At 36.2% G+C, this 25,870-nt stretch overlaps 1 protein-coding gene across 2 annotated transcripts in view; it reads left to right on the top strand.

Moving 5' to 3' along the window:
* Nucleotides 1–24,351, top strand: part of LOC124154242 (eukaryotic translation initiation factor 3 subunit A) — a 33,598-nt gene extending 9,247 nt beyond the window's left edge. The window contains exons 9-20 of one of the 2 annotated variants that reach the window (XM_046527841.1): nt 3,142–3,258; nt 5,980–6,165; nt 6,685–6,822; nt 7,585–7,794; nt 8,593–8,769; nt 9,826–9,990; nt 11,195–11,427; nt 11,853–12,073; nt 12,664–13,097; nt 16,025–16,460; nt 19,223–19,246; nt 23,598–23,760. In XM_046527841.1, coding sequence (XP_046383797.1) covers nt 3,142–3,258; nt 5,980–6,165; nt 6,685–6,822; nt 7,585–7,794; nt 8,593–8,769; nt 9,826–9,990; nt 11,195–11,427; nt 11,853–12,073; nt 12,664–13,097; nt 16,025–16,460; nt 19,223–19,230 — 2,325 coding nt within the window. In that variant the 3' untranslated portion in view covers nt 19,231–19,246; nt 23,598–23,760. Of the gene's footprint in view, nt 1–3,141; nt 3,259–5,979; nt 6,166–6,684; nt 6,823–7,584; nt 7,795–8,592; nt 8,770–9,825; nt 9,991–11,194; nt 11,428–11,852; nt 12,074–12,663; nt 13,098–16,024; nt 16,461–19,222; nt 19,247–23,597 lie in introns of both variants that reach the window. The other variant, XM_046527840.1, reaches the window with a different exon arrangement.
* The last annotated feature ends 1,519 nt before the right edge of the window (nt 24,352–25,870 follow it).

The following is a 25,870-nucleotide window of genomic DNA, read 5'->3' on the forward strand; positions in this document are numbered from 1 at the left end:
TGAAAATTTGCAGTTCTCTCGATGGAAGTGGTTGCACTTACTCTTGTACGATTCAGCTTGTTATACAGCATACACACCCGAACTCAGACTTTTAACTATTTAAAAATTGTATCCTTAACTTTGGACGTTTCCACCTTTAGAATTAAAAGAAAATGAAGTTCGAGCAGAAATCTTTATTGCGGAAAAGAATTGGTTAGTACCCACGAAAAGGCATTGAAATTTTGAGTGTTAGCAATGAACGCTGCAAAAAAGTGAAGAAAAAGTTGACACACAAAATTAATTGTGTATTTGTTTACATGTTTTTGGCAACTGGGTTACCGTGTTGTATTTTGCAAAGATTTTATTTAGCTGCATTTTCTCGTTCTCTCGTATTGTGTGCAAATGTAAATGAATACTGCGTCATTGAAAGCTTTTCCCCACTAACTTTGTTGCACGTTAATGACTGAGTTGGCTGAATAAAAGCTCACTTTTAATTAGCTTCGAGCATTGGAAATACTCTTCGATGTTTCCAGCGAAGTAAATATTCAAATGATGATATTTTCACGTTATTTTATTGAAATATGAGAGAATGAAAGTATGTTTGCATGCGTGAAAGATTGAGTGTATGTGCGTGTGAATGTGTCTGAGAAATTAGTGATTTACTGGTATTTTTTGTGTGTTATTTGTTCGTAATCCTCGACACCCCTCCTACGTGTATTAACTGTGACAGTGAAACCACCAGATTCATCAATCAACATAAAATATAGAAGGCAGAAGATAAAATGATTACCCTTAGATCGCAGTATAACATAATGAATCAATTTAAGTATTCAGTTTAGTAATGTAGCGTTGAGATACCGTACTTTCCCGAATCTACGCGATCGGTCAACTCTGGGAATAAAATTATGCATTTTGATTGTCAATGCTCGAGATGCAACTCTCTGGCTATATTAATGTTTATTGATTTTGTATCTAATAACGTAAGAATACGCGGAAGAGTTCATGAATATCGCAGTGAATTGAATGAAGCTTCACCGATAATTTACCGTGCATTTCTCCGCTGAGAATTCACCGCACGGATCGAAATTTCTGAAGCACTAACTAAGAATGTTCGACTTACGTAAATTTCGACTTAAGCAGAGTCTGCCGGAATGCATCTCTTACGTAACTCGGGGGATGCCTGTATTATAAAAATGGTTAATATTTTTACCTACCTCATGATTGGCAGTTAAATACAGGCGGTCCTCGACTTTCGTACACTCGACTTTCGTACAATTCGCACTTTCGTACGTTCAAAATTGACACCTTTTACTCGACTTTCGTACGCTAAATTCGGACTTTCGGACGCTGGTCTGTAATTTTTTTTAAATTCCCGCTATGTTTATTGCGCATCCCAACATTCAATTGCTTCAAATTGCAGTATCGGCAGTATATGCGAACAATATGAACGTATATAATGAAGGGAATTGTTGGTAATTGACTCTGATCTAGGTGATTTATTTGGGAGAGAGACTGCCTGCTATAGGCTCCTTTATCAAGAGAAGAGGAAAGCCTTCATTGAAGATATTTTTCAAAAGAAGTTGAATAGACATCATCGAATAGCTTTCAATAAAACTAGTAAGACCTTCTTTCTAATTGTGTTTTTTCGTTTGAGTGCTGTTTAATTCATGTAAACCTTCAGCAACGATATTGCACGACATATCACCCGAATTCCGTTTGTCTTTTGTCTTTTTTGAATAACATGCGGAATATACGCGATCACGAATGTCACCTGCCAAACATCGAATTTTGGTGTAAAAATTAAAAGGTATCCAGAGTGCGGGTTCAACGAATACATTTTTTTATGCTACTTGATATGTCCTTTTATTCAAGTGGACGTAATAAGTGGAATGTCAACTTAAACGCCAAGAGGAAGTTTCACTCGATAGCCAACGGAGTTCTTGTTTTTTAAACTTATATTTGCATTTTCTGCGTATTTTCGAAAGAAATTAGATGATTTGAGGAGTTTTTTAATATATTATTAAAATTAAGTCAATTGAAATGAATTCCGTGAAAAAAAAGGTTTTAGTACGTAAATTCCGCTCTTTTGGAACGTAACCCCTAATTAGTATGGAAGTCAATGGTTCGACTTTCGTACAAGTTTTCGGGAACGCATTGTGTACGAAAGTCGGGGACCGCCTGTACATAGTTATTGTCATGGGAAATAATTCCCTTGAACCAGGAATCAAACCTGGAACCTTTAGCTTTTTGAGCCTCTGGGTAAAGCATATTGGCATCCAGATTACTTGATTCTCTTGGCGATTCTCTTGTCTGTTATTGTGGAGGTAAATTATTGGCTACTCTTGGGGAATTGAATGGGAATTGACCCACGGGAAAACTTTTTCTTTCCGATTGGAGGTGAAAGCTCAGATGAATAATCAAAAGAGAAGGTAATATGTTCATTGATAATAATTTTTCTTACAAGTTTTACTTTGGACTCTTGTGTCATCCTTCCTCTATTTAATTTGCATCTATTCCATTAAAATTCCTTTTCCCTTCAAAGGAAAGGAATGTTAGGAAAAGAAAAATGAAGGAAAGTTCGTTATTGTTCTGATTTCACTGGCTGGGGAAGTAATTGACAGAGAATGGAACAACATAATCGAGATTTTAATATGGATTCTATAGTTTGCCACTTAGTTTACGGTAATCTTCAATTGGACCTGGGTGCTCAGATATATCAGGCTATAAAATCTAATGTATCTTGGTTATGCTAAGCAGATTAATGATTGTCATTTGTATTTGGATATCAACAGCTTGTTGTTATTGATAATTTGGTGGAACTTAGCATTTTCATGATTTTAATTTACATTTTTTGGCAAACCAAAAATTGTACTGTGCTCCTTTTGATTTCTTGTTTTGCCAGTGTATTTGCGGGCTGATTTTTTCTTATTTTATTTTTATTTTTTTTTTGATTTAATTCAGTATTTGCTGTTCTCAGAGTAGGAATATTTTTTTAGGGAATTTCATTTATTTCAGCCATTAGCAAATACTGTTGAGAATTTCTCATGCAACCTGTATGAAAAAAGAATTTAAAGATCAGTTAAAAACAGGAAGAAATGAATGAAGTGTCAGTTGTTCAATTATTCTAGTGACTAATGCAATTATTCTTTTTTTTTTTTTTAGGTTTCTCAAGTTTACCAGACTATTGAGTTTTCTCGTCTTTTGGAACTTGCCCGCTTTACCACTCCATTTTATTTGGAGAGGTTGTTGGTTGAGTGTGTTCGGCACAATGACATGCAGGTTGGTATTTTGATATATTTATAGAATCTTAGATAATGGCATGGGATAGAAAATGAAGTTACCATTCACATGATAATAACTTCATGCAATTTACCCTGATCAATTGTTAATATATCCCACCAATAATAGCTCAGGCCCTAATAATTAAATCAATTTTAGAAGGCTTTCAGTACCATTATGACTGCTGATGCACTATCCTTTATAACATAAATGAAGCTGAGGTTCATCTGATTGTCACAATGATTTAAGTTGTGAACTGTCAGATGCCCTTCTCAAATTCCAGAAAGTCATGCTAAGTTAAGTCAAGTTGGTGGTTTGAGGCGTCACTTGGTGGAATTGACTCATGATGAATGAAAATGAATTTTGTTTTTCCATATAAATGCTTATGTGGAAAAACAAAGTTCATTTTCATTCATCTTAAATCAAGTTGTTGTGAATGAGGCTCTTTCATTTTATCTTTTGTTGTGAATTGCTTGGATTTCCTGTCCTTTTGCCATATGCGTTTCTGTAATGTTGACATACTCATTTTTTCAACCATGAATGGTAGCTACGTACTATTTTCAAGGACTATGACCTTCCAAACCAAGCTCTACTAGTATTAAGTGTGGTTTCTTTTACCAGATTAGCCTTACAAAATATGCTGCTTTAGGGTGAGTCTTTTAATGTTTGTGCATTGGACTCTTGTTATTGTGAAGGCCATGGGACTACAGATTTCAAGGTTCGTATTAACCCTTTCGCGCCGAATGCCACACCTGTGCGGCGAGGATTTTTTTTTCCATAAACAACGAATGCCACACCTGTGCGGCGTTTATTTTCCTAACCTAAGCAACGAATGCCACGCCTGTGCGGCACAGGTCGAAAAAAGTGACCGTGGCGATTACTATGAATGAATTCATCTTTTTTTGCTGACTACCTGGAAATTTCAAACAAAATTCTAACGTTAATATCAACGGAGTTATAGACCAACTAGTAAATATACTAAATACATCTATATCAACGTTAGAACTTAGTTTAAAATTTCTGCACGCTCAGAAAAGAAACACAAAATTCATTTTGAATGTAAAAAATCGATGCGAACAACCAATATTTGCATATATTTTGCACTAATATTTTAGCCAGTTGACCGCAGACTCGTCCTAGGAAGGGGCTTTTAATCCCTCTAGGGTCTCGGACAGAGGCCAAGGAAAGGGATCGGCGCCCCACTGAGTTGGGTCCAAAAATGGTTAGGGAGGGAACCACTGCCTTCAGTCGACGCGAAAAAGCTTCGTACAGGGGAGTAAAGAAAACTTTCAAGAGACTCGTATTGAGGAAGAATTTCCCTCAACGAAGGTCTGGCGCAAAAGGGTTAAAGAACGTTATAGGAATGTTTATTTTCAAAATCATAAAAGAGAAAATTAGGTGTTATTGAATCAGGTACAGTGCACTCCCAGTTATCGGGGCTAATGATGCGGAGGAGTGGCACGAATAATCGGAAAACACGGGTAATCCAAACTTTCCCTTTAATTTCTTGTTACTTTCATCATTTAAGTAAATCAATCAGTCTATTATTATCTAATATATTATATCCGTGTAATACCTGGTATTTTTGAAAACCATGCGTCCATGGTCGCAAGATCACGGATTCAGAAACGTGGCTTGTACGAATGCTTCAAAATCACTGCACGACGTCAGACACTGTCAGGCACCACACCATGTCACAAGTTGTCCATAATACAGCTGCTGTGGGACGCCCATCTGTGATCATTGAGTGCGATCGTGCACCGCGAATCTTGAAAAACAGGAACACGCAACTCTCATGATGGCTACAGGCACGCGATCACCCCATCACCCAGCAGTGGTTATGGGAAACCAGGGCTTATGGCAAACTGTCAATGCAAGCAAGTGCATGGCTAAGACTCAAGATATCTCTCTTTCCACTTTCCCCATTGCCTTCGCTTCAACTCATCTGCTTCCGCTATTCCCTTCCTCTCCAGTTTGACCTTGACTAGTCACGGCGTAAACATGCCCGAGTGCGACGAAATCTCCGGCTCCCCTGGGCCGTATTCAACCGCAAGCGAATCCACGGTAATAATTGTGCTTTCGCGATATGGAATATACATTTAATGATTGTAGATAAAAATTTAAGAAATTCACGATTGGTGAACCATTTAAGGATCTTCTAAAATTACTCTCGAGAATTTTTTTCCCACCACAGATCGTCGTCTGCAATGCTAGATCAGACGTACAAGTAAACTTGAAACATTCCTTGTCAGGAAGTATATAAAATAATTCCATTTTAGGAAGGGAATTCTAATGGAAATGCAACCTTCAGCTAATTTCTGATCAAGTGTCAATTAGTGCATCATTCTTTTGACAGGTTGGAGTAGACAACATACACATTTCAAAAGAGCCAGTTAAAAGTTAATAGCATTTATGTTGCAGTTTATTTGTCAGTAGTGTGACTGCCATCATTATTTGGTGATTTTAAAGGAGTGTGCACTTACAATTGATTTAGCCTACCATACGGATATCCTTGTCAACTTGTTTCATTTATTATTTTGGTGTTAGTTTAAACATAAGATTATCATCACACTGTGTTACATTAAAAAAAAAAATGTAGCGTTTTTAATGTGTTTGCAATGACTCTAATGAGGGGCTAGGTGGAAGAGGGGACTAATTAGTCTCAACCTCATCCGAATAAAGGAATCTATTATAATTATTACTATATTTTTCTTTTTCCAGATACGTATAGATCATGGTCGTCGCTGTGTCCATTTTGGTATGGACTTGAGTGAGTCTCAGAGGGAGGATCGTCCTGAAGGACCAACGCTTCAGTCCATGCCCTCTGAGCAAGTTAGGAACCAGCTGGTGACCATGTCTAATGTTCTTAATCGGGCTATGGCTGTGATCAACCCTCACCAGAGAAAGGTAAGACATTGTTTCTTATTCACCAGTGGATTTTGACATATATATCTATTCATTTTACTCTTAATGGCTTAACTTTGTGGAAATTCCCTATTGGGAAATGATTGCGCATCCATACAGTTTTCATTCTTATTAACCAAGGTTTCAGCATGAGATGCCATCTTGCTAATGGCTTCTTGCTTGACAACCATGATCACTATAAGGACTGTGTATGGAATGTTGAAATCAAAATGTCCTTTCCAAACCATATCTATTCATTATTATCATCATTTTGGATTCCATGATAGTGTTATGTGATGTGTGCCTCCTGTAGGCAAATCTTAAACCAAAATTATTTCAAGGGGAATTCCATTTTTGTCATGAGTTAAGATTGGATTTTGTGTATCAAGATGCATTGATAATAAGGGTTAATATTTAATTGTCAAAGAGCACCCTATGCAAGTAAAATAGTAACTGATCCTGTGTTGAGTTTTAATTGTTCTTTTAATCCTGTCTAAATGGAGAATAATTTATTTCCTATAGGAGCAGAGAGATGCACTGAGGGCAATTATGGTCAAGCGCTATGAAGACACAAAGATACATGAACACCAACGAATATTGATGCGACACAAGATCATTGAAGATCGTAAGGAATATTATGAACGTCTGAATACTGTCAGGGTAAGTGGTTTTGGGAAACTTTTATCATTGCAAGTTATATTTCAAAATCTCATGCAAAATTAGTAATGTTCTATTGTAATATTATTTTTTATTCAAAAAGCAAGTCATTTATATCAGTAACGAATACATTTCTTTGTGGTGAATATGTTTTTAGGTTCTTTGTGTTATCTTCAGGGGTTTCATGTATATTAGATTTGGGCAACATTTTTTCTGTTTAGTCTTAAGTAGAACAATTTCTTGTACCTGGTATATAGTAAATTGTTATGTAAAGCATTTGATAAAATAAGCTTGTTTGTACATAAAAGTTGCCTATGATAACAATAGTTATTAGTCTTGACTATATAAAGTGTGTGGAAAAAGTTTTGTTTCCATCCATTTTCTTGTACTACTGACTATCATTATAATATTTTAAATAGTTTTCTTGTCTAAAATTAATGTAATTCAAAATCATTTTTCATTATAAGTAAGAATAAAAATTTCTTTCTAGTTTTCAGAATTGTGCTCTCTGATACTGTTCTAAATTTGGGTATAATAGTTCTTAATTAAGTATTATCATAAGTCTTGCATTAACTGTAATTTCATTTGAAGCCGCTGCTGTTATATATGAGCTCATAATGTTCTGTCTTTTTATTTCTTTGCCCTATGCTAATTTTTAATAAAAACTTTGCATTAGGATTTCCCACGTGCCAATAATCGTTTCACATTCCTGAGGTTGATGTTGAGTATTGGTGAAGTAATTTGTTCGGTTTGTGTTGCATGAAGGAAGAGGAAGAGGCCCGTCGTCAGGAAGAGGCCCTGAGAGCTCATCACATTGCTGAGCAGAAGAGGCTTGAAGCTGAGCGTGAGGAGAGGGAACGGAAGAGGCAGGAGAACGAGATACAGCAGATGAAGGACAGACACTTGAAGGAGAAGATGCTGCAGATTTCTATGACCAGTCACGGTCAGAGAGTTCTCAAGAAACTTGAGGAAGATGTAAGTATGGAGCAAATTTGAAGGAATTTCTTAAGGCCATTCAGCGGAAACCTAGTGAGGTGATGTAGTCCCTCTTCTCATGTGCTGACCTCTTTAATGGACTTGGTCATTCATTCCATCGACATTTTTTATTCTCTGCTGTAAGTGTCAGCCGGGTCCAGTTCACAGCTGTGACCTTTTAATCTCTATAGTCACAGGCTTAACTTTGTGGAAGTTCATTTCAATAATTAAAACGTTCAAACTTTGTATCAATCCACCAATTTAAATTTGGAACTTTATTTGAGACCAGGAACGACAAGCAATAAATGCAGGGAATATATTAATGTGGGAATGACAATCTTTTAATCGGTAGTTTTTCATTCCTTGGTTGGATTATAGTGAATTTTAATACAGTTTCACTTGCCGAGGGCTGAAGTTTGGTAGTGTAACCAATGGGCAGTCTGATTTTCTATTCAACCTAGTTGTCATCATATGCATAAAAAAATCATTAGTAAGTAGTTTAGATTAATGATGTAAATACTTCAGTTGACCTTCGTATTTTATCTTTCAAATTTTTACTTACATTTTTATGTTCTTCTATTTCTACCCATCATCATTCTTTGATATCTAAGAAAGAGTTTGGGTGCCAAAGAATATAAATTCCTAGCTACCATTTTAGCATTGGCTCCTGATACCTAAATAAGACTTGCACCTATCCTATGTGTTTGGACTCTACTTATTGCTTGGTATATGCACTCAAACTTTGAATTTGTAATTCAGTATAAAATAATAAAATCAATTCTTGCTTCATGTTTTTAGGACATCAAAAAACTTGATGCTGACCAAATAGCAGCAAGGGAAGCTGAAGAATTGCAGAAAGAGAGGAAAGAGCTTCAGCAGAAGTTGAAATCTCAAGAAAAGAAGGTTGATTACTTTGAGAGGGCAAAGAGGCTTGAAGAAATACCTCTTCTTGAGAAAGCATTTGAGGAAAAGCAGGTGATGAATAGGCGTATTTTGAAATTTGATACTTAGTTGAAAGCTCAATTTAATGAGTGCCCATAATACTCTGTGTATCTTATCTAAAGATGAAGGATGGAGTCCCTCAATTCCACTATACACCTTTAATTACCTCTTATTTTATATCTTGCATTGAATCGCATATTTGCATATAGTTTTGCAAATGAAATACCATCAATGAAAATGATGGCGCTCATTTTCAAACACCACGCTTCCGTGGCTGCACATAGCAGGATACAAGCAAAATGAGCGCTGATATGGTGTCCTACAGAATTGTTGTGATTTTTTAATTGACTGTGGAACAGCAGAATCCATGTTACACTCACCCTGCCAATCAGTCACATCACAAAAACTTGCACAAGAGGCAATCATGTAGAGGGACAGGGTTTCATCAGCATGTGACTCAATCATGCCATCCATGACACTTGGAAACAATGAACTAGGTGTTGCTTTACTGTAATGTAACACAAGTGAAATAATCTTGATTTTGTTGTTATACTTAGACTTGTATTTGGCTCATTATTCTAGGCTATGCATCAGTCAGCTGCATCAAAGTTCACCAGTACTTAATTTTGTTACATACATTCATTTATTTCTCTCTCAATTCAGCTGTAAAATTTGCAGTTGGAAAGAATTCATTCAGGCGTGATCATGTGCTGTGTCTGGATTATCAGTTATAACTCCAGATTTGATTGATATCTACGTGGTTGTGATCTTATTATCATAATATACTCTTATGTCCTTCAAATAACCCAATTCAGCCATTATGCATTTACTAAATTTTGAATATCTGCAGTGATTTTTAGGACACCCCTGAAACACCTTAATTTTAAATTCTATTCGAGATCATGAATTTCACCTAAAGTTGTGCCTAGAAGGATTGATTTTTCCTTCATAATATACTCTGTCATTTCATAAATTACATTGCTCTGTAAATGTAGGGAAGGTCTTTCTCTAGATACAAAGGGATTCCCATGGTGTATTACATAGTCATAAATACTAGTAGTTGAATAATATGTATTTTTTTCATTGAAGGTGAAAGATCGAGAGTTGTGGGAGCAAATGGAAAAAGAAAGAATACAAACACTCATAGAAGAGAGGCACGCTGCTGTCCAGCACAGAGAGCGACTTGCTCGAATGGTTGAGGACAAAGATGCTTTCCTTGCTAAGCTGCAGAAAGAGCGCAAGGCTCAGTACGTGGTATGTACAAAACTTTTCTTATTGTTGACATGTAATTACCCTCAAGCTTCATTTATCAGTGGTTTAAGTATGAAGGCGATGAGGTGATAGATTCCCCACAAATCGTCAGAGAAATAAAAAAAATTATTTTAAACTATTGTCTTGTTTCCACAAATAGTAACTGCAACTGCTTAAAGTTAAAGATCATTTATTAATATTATCATGGTAGTGAGACGAGTCACTGAATACGGTGACTGACCCCTGGACCCCACGTTGCCTGGGTCGGGATCGCCTCCTCAGTCACTTCCATCCTTCCCCTGAGCATATTCCTCTTTATGCCACTGTCATTCATCATACTTGTTATCAGAAATTGTATTTGTTTAATTCTTAATGTTGTGATGACTGGTCATTCAGTCATGCTTGATTAATGATATAAATGTAGCATTGACTATGCTTGTTATCGTTCGTAAATGCGTTGAATGCATTTTTAACATCTTACTTTTTTTAAATTGAATATTGAACCCAACATGCAGAAAATGTGGTAATTCTATTTGAATTTCAACCTTAGCTACTGGATTTAAATTCCTAAAGCCTTTTCACCGCCCAAGGTGCCTTTCACTTGAAGACACACCATGCTCACGGATTAAAGGTTTTTTCCTGTATACTTGCAGCCATGACAGAGGTTTAAAGGCTTACGTTGAAAACTCTCTTCTCCCATTAACTTGGTCGCTTACTTCATTGTCTTATGGCCTCTTTTAAGAAATAAAATATGAAGGGTGATAAGAGTAATGTAGCCCATCAGTTAACTATGTATAAATTTACTCATTGTGGGATTCTCTTTCTCTACTGTGCACTGTTTTGCCTATTAATAATTTAGCCATAGTGATATGTGCATTAGAAATGAAAAATTTGAAATTTTAAAGAGTTTTCTGTCATTTTGATATGTTTTATCAAGATAAACTGTTAGCAATGATATTATTGCATAACTAACATATATTTTTACTTATCTTCTCCATACCTCTAATAGTTTGAAGATGCATATTTATTTACATGTGCATCAAGGGATAGTAGGCTGGAAAAAGTACATGCTGTGGTCAGTTATTGTCGTGATCACTTATTTATTTATGGATACACAGTTATCATTTATTTGACTCAAGTGTTGTCCATTTTGTATGCTGTACTGAGGACAAATGGATGATAAGCATATTTCCCCATATCTTTGCAGGAAAAACTTAAGGAGTTTGAGGAGAAGCTTGTCGAGGAGAAGATCAAGCGCCTTGCTGAGCGCAAGAAGGAGAGGGAGGAGGAGCATGAGAGACACTGGCAGCAGCAGAAGCAGAAGGAGGCTGAGGAGAAGGAGCTAGCCGAGAGGCTTCAACGGGAGCTTGAGGAGAAGAAGAGGCAGGAGGAGAGGGAGGCTGCTGAGGCCCTCCGTCGGGAGAAGGAAGAAGAGGAGAGGTACGTAGGGGTTAATTTCTGTATTCAGAATGGTAGATTCATGCCCTGAATATTTTTAGGAAATGAGAAATAGAAAACTGTTGTCACTAACATTTCATCACATTTCCTGCACTTGACTTCCAAACAGTTGTGGAAAGGAAATTTTTGTACGTCAAAATATTTTTTAAACAGCAAAGCAAGCAAAAAAAGTCATTAATTTTATTTTCATGGGCGTATGAGCACCAAACAAATGAGCATCTAAAACTTTTGAATTGGTTTGAAATGAAGAATTTTTTTTTCAAAAATCAAGCCTCAAATTACGGATTGGACAACATTTGGGGAGGGACTAGATTCAGAAAAATTTGGTTTTGGTGAACAAGTTTTATTGTTTCATCACTGATTTGTGTGAAGTACTTCTTTTAATTTTGCCCCTCATATTTTTTCAGGAGGCTAATGGAAGAGAAAAGGAGCAGGCTATCTGAAGACAGGCCTCGAGATGGGCCTTGGAGGCAATCATCAATGTTTGGTGATCGAGATCGTGACAGGGACCGGGACAGGGGAAGAGATTCTGAAAGTAAATTGTCTTGGAGGAAGAAGGATGATTCTGCTGCTGATGACACTGCAGATTCTTCAAGAGGCAAAACAGAAGCATGGAGGCCAACTTCTGGTAATTTATTCATTTTACTTCATAATAAACTCTCACCTAAAAGTATATCTTGTGTGTTTTCTGTTAATTATATAATCGTTTTAACTATGTCATAGATTCCAGGCTCCTAGTTGATGTTGGTAAAATAAGACATTGCCTTACTGCAATGTCTTATTAAACAAGATACTCTTAGTTGATATTTAATAATAGGTTCAATCTCTATTTAATCGCAGATCATAAAAAGTATCATTTATTGATCCTAGGTATTATCTTCTAGGCATCTGGGCATCAATAGGAAATCACCCTGTGTATTCCACACTAACATGTTATACCTGACCATAGTTTTGACATTACTAAGTCAGCAATAATAAATTTGTATGGAATGTACTAAGTGATTCTTAATTTCGAATTTTGTGGCTCCAAAAATGTAAAGCCAGCATTAAACAGTGCTTAAGAATACCTGCTGTTAATAATCCTTGATGCAAAAACAATGTATTACATAATTTATCAGTTATTCGACAAGCACATATGATGGTGAATTGCCCTTTCATCAGCACAACCTTTTAAAGTACTTAGGTGAATTTTCTAACCATATTTCTTTCTCATTCCAGCTCGACTCAGGGAAATGGAAGGTGGCAGTGGAGGTGCCGGAAGGTGGGACGGTGAGAGGGGCATGAGTCGCGGAATCGGGGACCGAGGAATGATGGACCGAGACAGGGGGAGTGCCTTTGACCGTGACGGCAGGGGAAGTGGATTTGGACGTGATAGGGACCGGCCGAGTGCGTTTGACCGAGATGGACGGGATGGCGGGATAAACCGGTTTGGGGATCGGGACAGGGGCATGGAAAGGGAAGGGGGGCGTGGCTTCATGGAGAGGGGTGGCGGTAGTGCGTTTGACAGGGAGGGTGGCAGAGGAGGAGGAATGGACCGGGAGCGACCAGCTGAAAGGGAGAAGATGGGTGCTTTTGACGGGGAGAGGTCATTCGACCGCGGCGCAGGCATGAGAGACCGCGACGTTGGGAGAGATCGTCCCTCTGATACCCCAGTAAGTGCACTTAAGTCTTCTTTATTTGTTTCTCATATTCACTCCTTTTGTTTGCTGTTGTTTTCTGCTCTTTTCGCTGAATTCAATCCCTTTGAGGTCTTGCACACGTCAAATGATGCACTGGAGGTTGTCTTTTGACCCATTCTACTCATCATGAATTTTTGTATTGCATGAATTTGTACCAGAGGAGGGTTCTTGTGTTTTTTTTTCTTATACTCTTGAGAATATGTTCTTGTCGTATTAGATGAATGTCCAGTAAGAGAGTAATTTTGAAAAATGAATTGAGGGTGGAATGAATTGCGATTCAAATGCTATTACAGTGGAACTTGGTTAGTACGTTCCTCCTTAGTACGTTTTCCTCCTTAGTACGGCGATTTCCCTCGGTCCCGGTACCATCCGAACAAAATACAGGTAAAAGAATTTGGTTAGTACGTTTGAAAAAATTGCGCTTTCCTGGTTAGTACGCTCAATTGCTTGCCGTGACGCAACCTGCAATTCGTTCTCTAGTGTCTTCTTAAGGGTCGCAAACGTCTGAATTCATGATTTAATTTATTATTATTATCCATTAACATTCTTCCATTCATTCCACATCTCTTTCTTCTACCGTAATTTATCCAAATGCATTTCTGAATTCTTGTGACGTGATGAAAAATAAAATGCGCCCATTTTTCGGGAATGTCTGACTACGAAAAACTACAGCCAATAAGAAGCCCCAATTTTCCCCACCCCGAGCTCCTCACCTTCTGTTGCCTTTGGAGTGCCCGCTGCGCACAAATTTCGCGAGTGGGCAATTGTTGCTATTGCACGAGTTATCATGATGAAGAAATGAGTCTTAACGGTATTAGACAATTCCCACATTATCTAAAGCAGTACTGCTCCATAAACTCGACGTCGTGCGTATTTACTTGACTACTGTTGCGGGAGCAGACGGTCCTCTGGATCTCCACGCGAAGCTTAGCTTAAAAATACTTGATCTCGGAACGAAAGCAGACGACATTAGACAAGTTTTGAAAGTAAATTTCAACTGTCTAATATAAAATTTTCTTGTAATTACGTCGTAATCTAATAATCTTGCGTGTCATCAGTCGATATATCGATCGATTTTACAATCGAAATGGTATCATTCCAGAAGCGAATGTCTACGGCTGTTGCCGTAATTTGAAAGTCAATATAATTTTGCCCAATTTTTATGATGTTTAAAAAACCAGTTGACTTACTCTGGGTTGTTGTTATATTCTCCGAGTACGCTGTGAGAAAGAAAAATGACTTGTCTTCGCTTCACTCGTCCTCGTTCTGTAAATATTTATAGGATAAATCACGGGAGATAGACGCCGTAATCATGAAATCGTCTCCGGGATGTCCATGAAAAATTGCGATTTTTATTCACATGGTATTGTTTTTCAATGTAGCGCTCATTTTCTTGATTTTAAATGTGAAAAGAGTTCAGGAAGGCGATCCTATGAGAACTACCGATAGTAATTGTAATTATGACGACTTTTTCACTGATTGCAATAACCCCGACTGCTATTATTTACTTTCCTCGTTAGTACGTTTTCCTGGTTAGTACGTTCATTTTTCGTGGTCCCTTCAGAAACGTACTAACCAAGTTCCACTGTATTTACTTAACATTTCTTCTACAATAAAGTTGATAAATAAATAAAATGTCTTCATTTGATAATAAAATGATGAGAAAAGTAAGTGTAACATGTCAAGAGACTCTTACATATTACTTATCATGACTTAAATCACCAGTCATTACTTGTTTACATCTCCTTAAGGTCATCGAGTAATTATCTGTTGTTGCAATCTTTATCATCCCTGGTTGGGATAATTTAAAAATTTTATCATAATTTCCCAAATCTTTAATGTAGTATAGAAACTTATATAGTCTTGAACATCTAAAATTCTTCACTGATAAATTGGGTTGATCAAAATAAAACAATTTTTTTCATCTCCTTCCACTTTGAAGGCAAGAACTTCAGTTTGGCCAGTTATATGCATGTAAAATTAATGACTTGATTTCAAAAAATGTCAGGAAAATTTTCCGGGAATATGAATTTTATGCTTTTACGAAGATTGAGAATGATCAACAAATACTGATAGTATGCAACCCGCATGTCACCCAAAGTGTCTGACAGTGCGACATCTTGGGAACCAAAGGGCGTAAATGAAAGAAATTTGAGGTGACACAATGCAAATGCCTAACGAGTCGTTGTAGAAGACAAAAAAGTGATAGAATAATCCGAGGGTGACATCATCTTCATTTTTGTCTGAAAATTACGTAAATTTCTTTATCAAAATATCAAAATTTCACTTAAAGTGCGATGCGACACGTTTTCCTGGCATCCGATTGCAAAAATAATTTTTATGATTTATTTTCTCACCGAATGGAACAGAACTGGGGGGCGTCCCAAAAGAAATTCGAAAACTTTAAAAATAAGGATCACCCTACTGTCCACAGTGTGCTCTCACCAAGTTATCGTGAGACTAGATAATTGATTACTTAAAAAATATGGCTGAATGCACCTTATGTTCATCGTTGTCATTCAAGTTCCATAGTTGTTCAAGTTTATTTTAAATCACAATTATTCTGATTTTTAGTGAAGGAATAATATATTTATTTTATTTTATGTGGTTAAGAGGCACTTGATCAATTTTTAGTGTCTGCGATGGTATTAATATTCTTTTTACTACTTAGTCACAAGACTCACGAGAAAGTTTGGAACACCTCAACTTGATATTGAGTTGCCACTCCAAGAAATATTTTAAAAAATTTGGATATTCTCATATGACCGTAGAAGCATCTTTCTCCTGAACTTAGGAATGCCTTACCTGTTTCTGATATTGAGTTTTACAGCCCCACACATTAGTCATTTAAATAGTATTAAACCATATATTAATCTATTTTATGAACTTCCAATTAATAGGAAAGGGGGGGTGGCAGCTGGAGAAGTCGTCCTTCTCAGCCGGAAGCTGAGGAACCGGAGGACAAGACAAGGTGGAGTGCGAGGCGAGGCCCCATTGACCGCCTGCCAGTGGCGAGGGGCTTCCGTGATGACTGGGGCGAGCGTGGCTCAGATCGTGATCGTCCAATGGAACGTGGCATCGGGGAGCGGGCTCCTTTGGAGAGAGCCCCCATGGAACGTGCTCCCATTGAGCGCCGAAGCATGGCTGAACCGAGGGATGGTGCTCGGGAAGCAGGATCTTGGCGCACCAAGGATCCAGGCACTCCCAGAACTGCTGGAGCTGCTGATGCACCCCCGACACGTCGGCCCCCTCCCCTAGATGACAAGAAACAGGTTCCTACTACAGAGGAGCGCTTAGTATCAAATAAAGCTATGGACCTTAAAGCAGAGGATAAACGTGAGTTGGCTTGATTTTTACGGTTCTGAAATTCTTGCTCTGTTTAAAATATAGTGCATGGGTGTGTTAGCACTACTTTAGTTGGGTCTTCACGCCTGTGAAGCACTATACAATGATGAGCCGTAGGCTTACTCTTTTTAAATAACAAGGAATCATGTAAAGAATCCTGTTTTCAGGTAAATTCATTCTTCTGAACAAATGATTACACACACTCCCCAGTTAACAGTGGTCTGATTCGTAATGCTCTGAATTGCCTCTGTATATATTTTGAGCCCCTGTTCCAGTTTTACATAAACATACTTGTTTCCTCAATCAGAATTGTATTCTGTTACTGGTTTCTTTTGCTTATGGAAGAATAATCTTTTATTTAAAACTTAAATGATTGTATATTTTCAAAAAATCATATGAAAAAAGAAGTATTTTCAAAATGGTTTGATTAAAGTTTTTGTCGTTTGTCATAAAGTAATCAATTAATCAGTAAAATTTTCAATTAAGTTGTGTGTCCTTTTGCAGGAAGTTATTCGTAGTGCTCAAACTAAAGTTTTAAGGTACTATTGAAAACAGAATGGTGCCAATTCACTTGAAGGAATAATGTACTGCTTGGCATGAAATCAGAAGTCTTGACACATTTTGATAATGGGAAGCTTGACTATGACATTGATACTCCCTCTTAGTTCCTGCTTTGTTTATTATGGGTTGAAGGCTTTTTTTTACTCTCCTCCTTTTTCGTTTTTTATTTAGAAATTGCTTATAATCATTGTATCCAGCATAAGGCATTCATTGAGTCAAGTTGTTTATCGCACAAGTTCTGATGTGCGTGAATTTTAGTTTTACAGTGGTTTAGAGTTTTCTTTTCTTCATTTTGCTATTTTTCAAAGCATAGAATGACACTATTGGATTGTGAGATAAAGACTTGAGGAAAGTATTTATTTTAATATGATTGTATGCGTGATAATACATATTGTGTATCTGCGTATGGCTTGAGGTAAAGCCTTTAGCTCAATGGCTAAAGTTATTCAATCTTAATTATTGGCATAATGTCTAACAAATGGGATTAAAAAAATTATGAATTGACTTTTTATTGTTTGTGAAGAATTTTTTTTAACACCATTATTGTAGGGACACGAACAGATCTTAATTATTTAACACAAAAGCCTGAAGGCATTTATAACTTAATTAATTAATAAATAAAATATTGAGGCTGAAGACCAGAAATCCAGAAAAACCAAAAATCCAGAAACCCTTTGGTCCCAAACTTTTCGGATTTGAGGTCTGTCAACTGTATTTATAAAGAGATTCACTGAATTTCGACGGTGTGAAACTTTGTGAGCATTAATCTTAACGGAACTTAATTTCTTAAATTGCCCTATGTCAATTATCGCTCTAACAACTTAATTTAAAAATTATCGTACAAATTAGGAGCATTTATCCAGGAGTGGGTGTATTAGATTTCTTTTTCTGATTTTATTCTGCATAAAATGCATTGCTGATGAAAAAGTTGGCTCTCTGGGTACTTTTCATAGGTGGCTGTCATTCTTTTTAAATGCTGTGGTGCCAACATATCCTTTGTGTTGACTAATTTTTATCCATAGCTTGCTTCTGATTATCAATGATGCTATTCAGTTGTCGTGGTCATATCATTTTTTCAGTTATTCTCATACTATTCTGTTATGATTTTATTCTAATTTCATGTTTTCATTGTACACCATTTCAATTTTTTCTTATGTGAATTATTTTTCAACCCATAATGACACATCTAACAAAGATGAGTGTGGTAGTGAAACTGTTTGTTTCTGCAAATGGGGTACCAGGTATGGTTTTATTGGCGTAATCAATATCAATTTTGTAATCTTTATAGTGTGTCCAGCAATCTTGAGGAGAGGGAAATCTCAGGGAATTTTATTCTCACTAGGAATATCAGTGAAATGTTATCACTGTTAATCTTTATCCGTAATTTAGTAATAATTTATCTGAAATGTTATGAGCAGTGGTATTTTTACTTATTTTTATTTAATGAATTACAATGGAAAAATATTAATGAGATGAAAAAATATACAAGGAAGTTGCTGTGGGTAATATGAAGATTACATTACAGTATGAGGTAAAAATTACGTGTATCATACCTTAAAAATATTATTAGCATGGGCATAGTAATTTTCTTCCTGGTGATTCAGTTAAAGCTTAAGTTAATACCTAGTTTCACTTTATGGCTCCGCTAATTCCCTGTTATTTATTCATTGACATCAAAATCTCCTTATTCTCATTGATGGTACCTCTCTTGGTTGCCTATCCCAACAGTCCACTGACATTTGTTTAAAAAAATGTTTTGCACTTGATGTAAGTGATTGCCATTCCCATCAAATTTTTCGAGTAATTGGTGTGTTATATTTTTATGTAAGGATCAAAATGTATTAGAGTATGCCTAATGGTTGCTGGACCAATTTCGTTGCATAATTCTTTTTTGTATTTAGTTTGTGATCTATCACGTAATGTCAATGAGTAATACTGCTTAAAACTTTGAATGGATTAACCCCAATAACATTGGGGACTGTTGTATCCTGTATTAGATTTCATTTTTGTTAATTACCCTGTTGAAAGGTAATATCATTGATTTTGTTTTTACCTCCTTATAGAGACATAAGTTATCCTTGTTATTGAAAGGAAATCATGTCTTCATGTGTACATGTGAATTGCCCTTGTTAATTGAATTTTTAACTTCAAATTTGCCTATTTTATCTTTTTTTAATGCTTGCCATAACCAGAGACATGAGGGATAACATTCAGAGGTAAAGTGTATTAATTTCCATTTGTGTTAAGGTACATGAATGATTGTATATTTTTCTCACAAATTACTCTTGGTCGATTGCATGCTCGTTGGAGCTCTGTTAGGCCTTAACTTGGTCTTTCATCAGATATCCACGGGGTTGAACCGCCAGATTCAGCACGGCATCCAAGTACGAAGAGTAACCCATTAATAATAAATTTATTTGATGGAAATGTTGCTGATCAGACTGAGATATCACTATTTTAGTTTGCCAATGATTCCATTGAAATTCATGATTACGACAACTGTAGCTATTATACATCATTATCCATACAAATTCAGTGCTGCTCACAGGCTTGCTTGCTGCATAATTTTTTACCCAGTGTGTGCCTTTAAAGTTTGCTATTTAACTGCTTCTGCATTAACGGCTCTAAAATAAAGTAGGATATCAGGCATTACTTTGGCAATAAGCTTTGAATACTTAAGGAAGATTATTAAAAGTTAAGAAGACTGAATGAAACTGGAATACCCATTTATTACATGGGGTAGTAATTTATGCATTTTCATTGCAATTAAAACATTGCATTGTTGCATAGTAGTTATCATGCTCAGAGTCTCATTTAAATTACATCTTTCACCCTTAACTTAGCTTCACATGCTTCTTCTTTTTAGAAAGTGCATTATCTTTTACTGTATGTTTCTTTCTACATCCCAAATGCTTACTGCGGTAATAGATTTTAGACGTCACTTAGGAGTTACTCACGCATTTGCATGATTTAGCCAACAGCATGCTCATAGTTCATTTTGTTGTGCATATTATGTTATATCTCCAAGTATAGTTTCCCCTATTTTGTCCAAAATTTCTTAGAGAAAAGGAATAGGAGAACTACGTCAAGAATTGCATAGGAATGGATTTTACGCATGACGACTCTTTATTTTCTGTAAAATGAGAAATGAGATGTTACTCACTAAGTACTTAAATAACTTCTGGATCCATTTCTACTAAATCAGAGTTGTATCATTAACCTATTTCTTCCCAACGTTGCGTGAACGCAACACAAACTTTGCGATTTTTTTTCTCCGTATTTGTTATTGCTAAGTAGTTAATATTTTTTACATAGGTAGTTCAATACTTTCAAAAATGTTATGAATTTTTTCACGGTAGAAATTTAATAACTTATGTTTTTACAATGGCCTTTTCATTTACATGTAAGTCGTTATTTTAAGTTATCTTCTAAGTTTACATATTATGTTAAATCTGAGGCACTCGATGATTATATCTCTCTGCAAATACAATAATGCATTTGTATTCTAGGCCATTGTAACAAATTGGGTGAATTTGACAAAGTGGTTTTCAAATAATTTAAGAATAAAGCAAGTGTTGCGTTCACGCAACGTTGGGAGGACCCCGGTAATCTTGGGAAACGGCGCACCGCGGCGGTAGTCGTGTAGAGCGTTTCTTTTTGGACTGAAAAATGAAAAGCGCATAAAGAATATGTTACCTTTTTATGGTGAAACTTTAGTTTCAGGCAATTGTACAGTATTTTAGTCCTAAATATACATCTACATAAGTGTTGAAGTGTCTTTACTAGGATGTTTGGCAGGTGGTGAGTTTTTACCGAGTTGTGACCGTTTGATATTTTTAACTTCATGTATCGAGCAAGATTAAATCAGGGTTTACTTGTGCTATAGTGGAAATTTACTGTGACCGAAACAAAGGATGCATAAAAACTTTGCTATAGAGTTGTCCAGAAAATATAATGATTTCTGTAGGCGTCTGCAATTTCAAGATATACTGGCATCCTAAGGTAAGAACGATCTGCTTACCACAGTTGACAAGTATGCAAAAAGCAAGTGAGTATGTGAGGGTTAGCAAATAGGTCGTAAATTCGTATTTACGTAGTGTTGTAAACTAGGATCCAAAGGGAAGGCAGTGGGAGGGTAAAAAGCATAGTTAGGCTGGGCGGGGATATCCCGGCACCAATGGGTCTCCGTGCACAGCGGGGGTTGGCGAGTGAGCAAAATGAATGGAGAGATAAGAGGGATCACATTATCGCAGTATTTTCTGAGAAATTCATGCCCACTGGCCGCTGACGGTAATGAGCTGGTAAGGCTCCAAATGAGGGTGCAGGTCATTTCGAAAGAAATTTTTTGAGAACTATGAGTGACTATGAATGCACAGGGATTCCAAGAAAAATATTTCTTGGTATATTGACTCAGGTAAAGGGCTTTCTGGGTATTACGGTATATAGAAGGGGCGATGTTTCGTTCCATCTGCTTTTACTATATCTGTGGTTGTCTGTTGAACAATCGTTCCCTCCAAATAACCTGAACTCACATTTGCAGCCTAAGTTGTTCACTATCGCCAGTGGTCATAGTGCGTGAAATTCTCAGAAAATATTCCAATAGCGTGGTATTTCTTCCGGTCTGATGTTTAGTGGTTATTACGCCTTAGCAAAAAATATTACTGGAGTAAGGACGCGTTCCTAATGTGCGTCAAACGATGTCCCGGAAGCGTTTTGTTGAACCTAAAATGTTCTTACGCCTGACTGGTAACAGAAGTTTGGACCAGGGGGATAAGTTTTCTAAGATACGTCCATACTTTGTGAGCTCAACCAAATATTTCTATGGTTTGATGCAATTTCTCATAAATTATCTTTTGACGAGAAGATGATGCCATATTTGGGCGAAAGTGAAAGAGCAATTACTCATTATAAATAGCAGACACTTTGTTACTTCCGCGATATAAAAATTCCTATTATTTGACCGGTTTCTTTATATTTTCTGTACTTTATAATGGTGTAATAGCTGAAACCAGTCAAATAGTATAAATTTTTATAAATACTTTGTGGAAGTCACAAAGTGTCTGTTATTGATAATATGGACCTTCTACCACGTACAAGCTTCAAGTTTCGACTTGAGCAACTACACTTTTAGTCACTAAACTTGCCATAGTATAGGACATAAAGGAATACATAGTTTGCGAAATACAGTAAGGAAAGACAAGGTTGGCCACAATATTGTTCGTGACGAAAAAATTCACGACGAAGATGCCAAGTTTGTAGCAGCCAGATGTTTAGTGATTACCAAAAGTGCAATATTCATTCACATACTGATTGGTCCTCTAAATTTCATGAACAATACCAAGTTTAATCAATATTTTGGGTTAATTATATATTAGGGTTACAATAAAAGCGAATTATTTGCAAAAATAAAAGAGTTCCGAAAAAAAAGCAAAACGGCTCATTTGACCCGGGGAACTCCCAACGTTGCGTATACGCAACGTTTCACAAACCGCAAACTAAAAACAATAAAAATATAAAAATCGATAATTTGCCTTATTTGAGTCTGTTTTATTGCTAAATCATCAAAATATTTGGAATTTTTAAGTTATTAACATGCATGGGATTTAATGGGTTAATTCAGCCAGTCATGTTTTGTCAGTGAACTTTCAGCAACTGTCCTCTAAAGAAAGATTAAGTGGTGGAAAGCCTTTATTACATTGAATTGGCTTATTGCTCTCAATTTTTTAACTGCAGAATAACTAAAAGTGAGTGTAGTCTTAGTGAAAAATGGATGCTACTATAAAACCTATGTGAAATGTCATAATGTTTCAGTTTGTTTCTTTCATTATGAGCACAGTAAAAGTGCAATGACATGGCTCTTTTCTGAAATCTTTCGTTGCAGAGGAAAAGTTATGGCACTCACTAATTCATGAAATTCAGTATTTAGAAACAATGTTAATGAAAGCACAATAGAGCTGTAATTATGCTATGGGCTTGATACAGTAATTTTTTATGATATTTGAAGACCCTTCAATATTGGTGGATAGGTGCAGATTGGTGCAGGTGTTTATCTCACCTCACATAAAATGAGGCCTTTGATAGTTGAATTGCAATAAAAAGTATTTGTTTTCTTGAGGGTATCATTTCAGTGATGATAAAAATTCAGCAAAAAAAGTGTTTCTCCCATCTTTTCAAAATATCCTTAGAATAGGAACTAAATATTATTCATTATACATGGTCAATACAAGACAAAATGCAGAAAATTCATTTAGAACAGATTTTATTAATGAGAATGCCTTAAAACTATCAATTAATGCGTTAGGTACAATACTTCTCAATCTGATTGTAAATTTATCCTGTTGTACACCATGAGCACTTTGCATGCTTAACACCTAGAGCTCATAGTCTTGTTTTACAGAGTAGGATTTTTTTTTCAAAAACCAAGCCTTGAAAAAATTGAGGGGGAATCCTATACTTGGAGAAGGATGTATTTTGGTAAAGTAGCTTTAAAATGTCGTTGATTTACCGTTTACTTGTTTTTGGCAGAGTTTTTGTATGTAATTTACATTTTTTATTTCGTCTTTACAGCTGCACCTGTGAAAGAACCATCCTCATCTTGGGCCGATGAAGAAGGCGAGGATGGAAGTTGGAAGACTGTCAATCGTCGTTGAGGATATGACTTAGTAGCCACATCACAAGTGCTCTGCTTGTTCAGTTTTAATTAACTCGTGGAATATGAGGGGCTGACATCCAGTAACCCTGAAAAATCATCAACTGGGGATTCGTTTCTTCCACCTCAATTGTTTTATGCTCAGCCATCCTAGTTTCCCTTTTGCATTAGTTGAATTGTAGATTTTGATCTGTCTGGCAGTGAGATAATTGGTTATTGAAACATTGGGAATAAGCTAGCATTATGCCAAAAAATGCTTTAAAATTTTGCATTATTGTAAAGACGTTTGACAAAATAAAAAAACATTGAAGTATGATTTTAAAACTATTTCATTATTTGAAACGTGCTTTTTAAGCCTTTCAAAATCATGGATGTTAGCTGTAAATTCAGCTTTGGTTAGTTGTCATTATTAATTTCCATTTATAATTCTTTAATTCAAGATTGATGCCAAGTGTTTGTGACTGATAAATGCTATTTTTCATACTCTTTATTTTCCGCTGTTGTATGTTCATCTTGGTGTTAGGTGGGAGGAGTATCACAAATGTTATTTTTATTTCATTGAAATATTGGTGCAGTTCTCTAATAATTTTTATGCATGTAATCAAGTGTGAGGTTATATTTGTACAATTTGTATTTCCTGCAACCATTACCAATAAACTTGGATGTTAGGTACCCACTATGTTTTATTTAGTGATTGCTGCTTCTCAGTAGATTTTTTATGAACATCATCGATATGCAAGTTTTGCTTGTTTGGTGAAAGAATATCATAATCGGAATGGTTTATATGTACATATTTATATGCCTTATTAATTTTAGACTTACGATTTCAGTTTTTCACAGATCATGAAAAAGCTTCAATATTGTTATTAAAAACACCCAGATGTTCTTTGACTTCCTCGTAACATGCGCCAATATCTTTGAGCTTGCCTCTCTCTCACTTGACTGCACGAATTTTTTCGAGCCTTGGGATAGTCTCCCAATCCCTTGCCTCTTCTGCATTTTCCATTATTTCATCTGATAGGTGACAAACCCTCTTGCGTTGAGTGCGATTGGAGTGCTAAAATGTGAGTCTGACCTTGATGAGCACCACCTATGCCTTGGGTTTGCTTAAGTAAGTTTTTGATGGAAAAATCTTGCCCCTCCATTTAGGTTGCGTGAACTATCAGAGTTAAAACCTGGAAGTTCATATTCCAAGATAATTAGAAACTATTCTTATAAATACGAAAATGGGCATAGCTTTTTCTTTCTGGAGGAAGCAGACCAGTGTGCACAGAATACTTTCCGCAAAGGTTTCTTTGGTAAAGTGACAACAATATTGATTGGGAATGCTGGAGACATTTTACACTGCCATTTGAGCGGCATTGACTAAAATTACAGAACATTGGTCAGGGTTGTTTCAGGTCAGGGTCTTTCTGTATTTTTGGATTTGTGCTCAAATTTGAATGATGTTACAGATGTTGCCGGGCATGGGCACTGCTTGGAAGTTCAATATGCCTTTGGTATGCCAGTAACAACTCACTTCCACAGGAATGCTTCATTTCCATCATGTCATCATTGTTACTTCGAGCAATTTATGACTTTTATGATTCATTTGAAGATCCCGCAGCTCTCTGAATGTGTTCATTTTCATGCATAAATAACTGACTAAACCCCCAAGGGATTTTAAATTCAACAGAGAAAAAAGGTATGGGGAAAATTTATGTTATGACTAACCAATTGAAATAACCACCACGCTGTCAACTGGCTGAGGGCTTGTTTCTTTGACGTGGAAAGATCCAAAAAATATGCCGTTGACATTCCATCAATTCTTACTACAATATTTTAATTGATGTTATAGGAAAATGAAATATCTGAATAAATGGTTGTGCATAGCTTTTTTTATAATTCCTTAATTCCAAATATTTTTTCCCTGCCTCCACAGAATTCCAGAAGATGACTCCTCATGCTTCTCACTCATCCATATCATGTTTCTCAAACAAAAATTAGACTGCATTATGAGCTACTTTAAATTACTTGTAAGATCTGTGATGTTTATTATGTGGGAAAAGATGAATCATGGATGACTTCGGCCATTAATAAATAATAATATTAATAAATGTTGTCTTTAGGCCAAATCAGCAATGGACAAAGTCGATGATGAAACTAATTAAAAATACAAAAATATAATAACTGAATCTGTACAGGCAGAAAA

Source organism: Ischnura elegans, chromosome 2 (assembly GCF_921293095.1).
Source record: "Ischnura elegans chromosome 2, ioIscEleg1.1, whole genome shotgun sequence".
NCBI classification, from domain to species: Eukaryota; Metazoa; Arthropoda; class Insecta; order Odonata; family Coenagrionidae; genus Ischnura; species Ischnura elegans.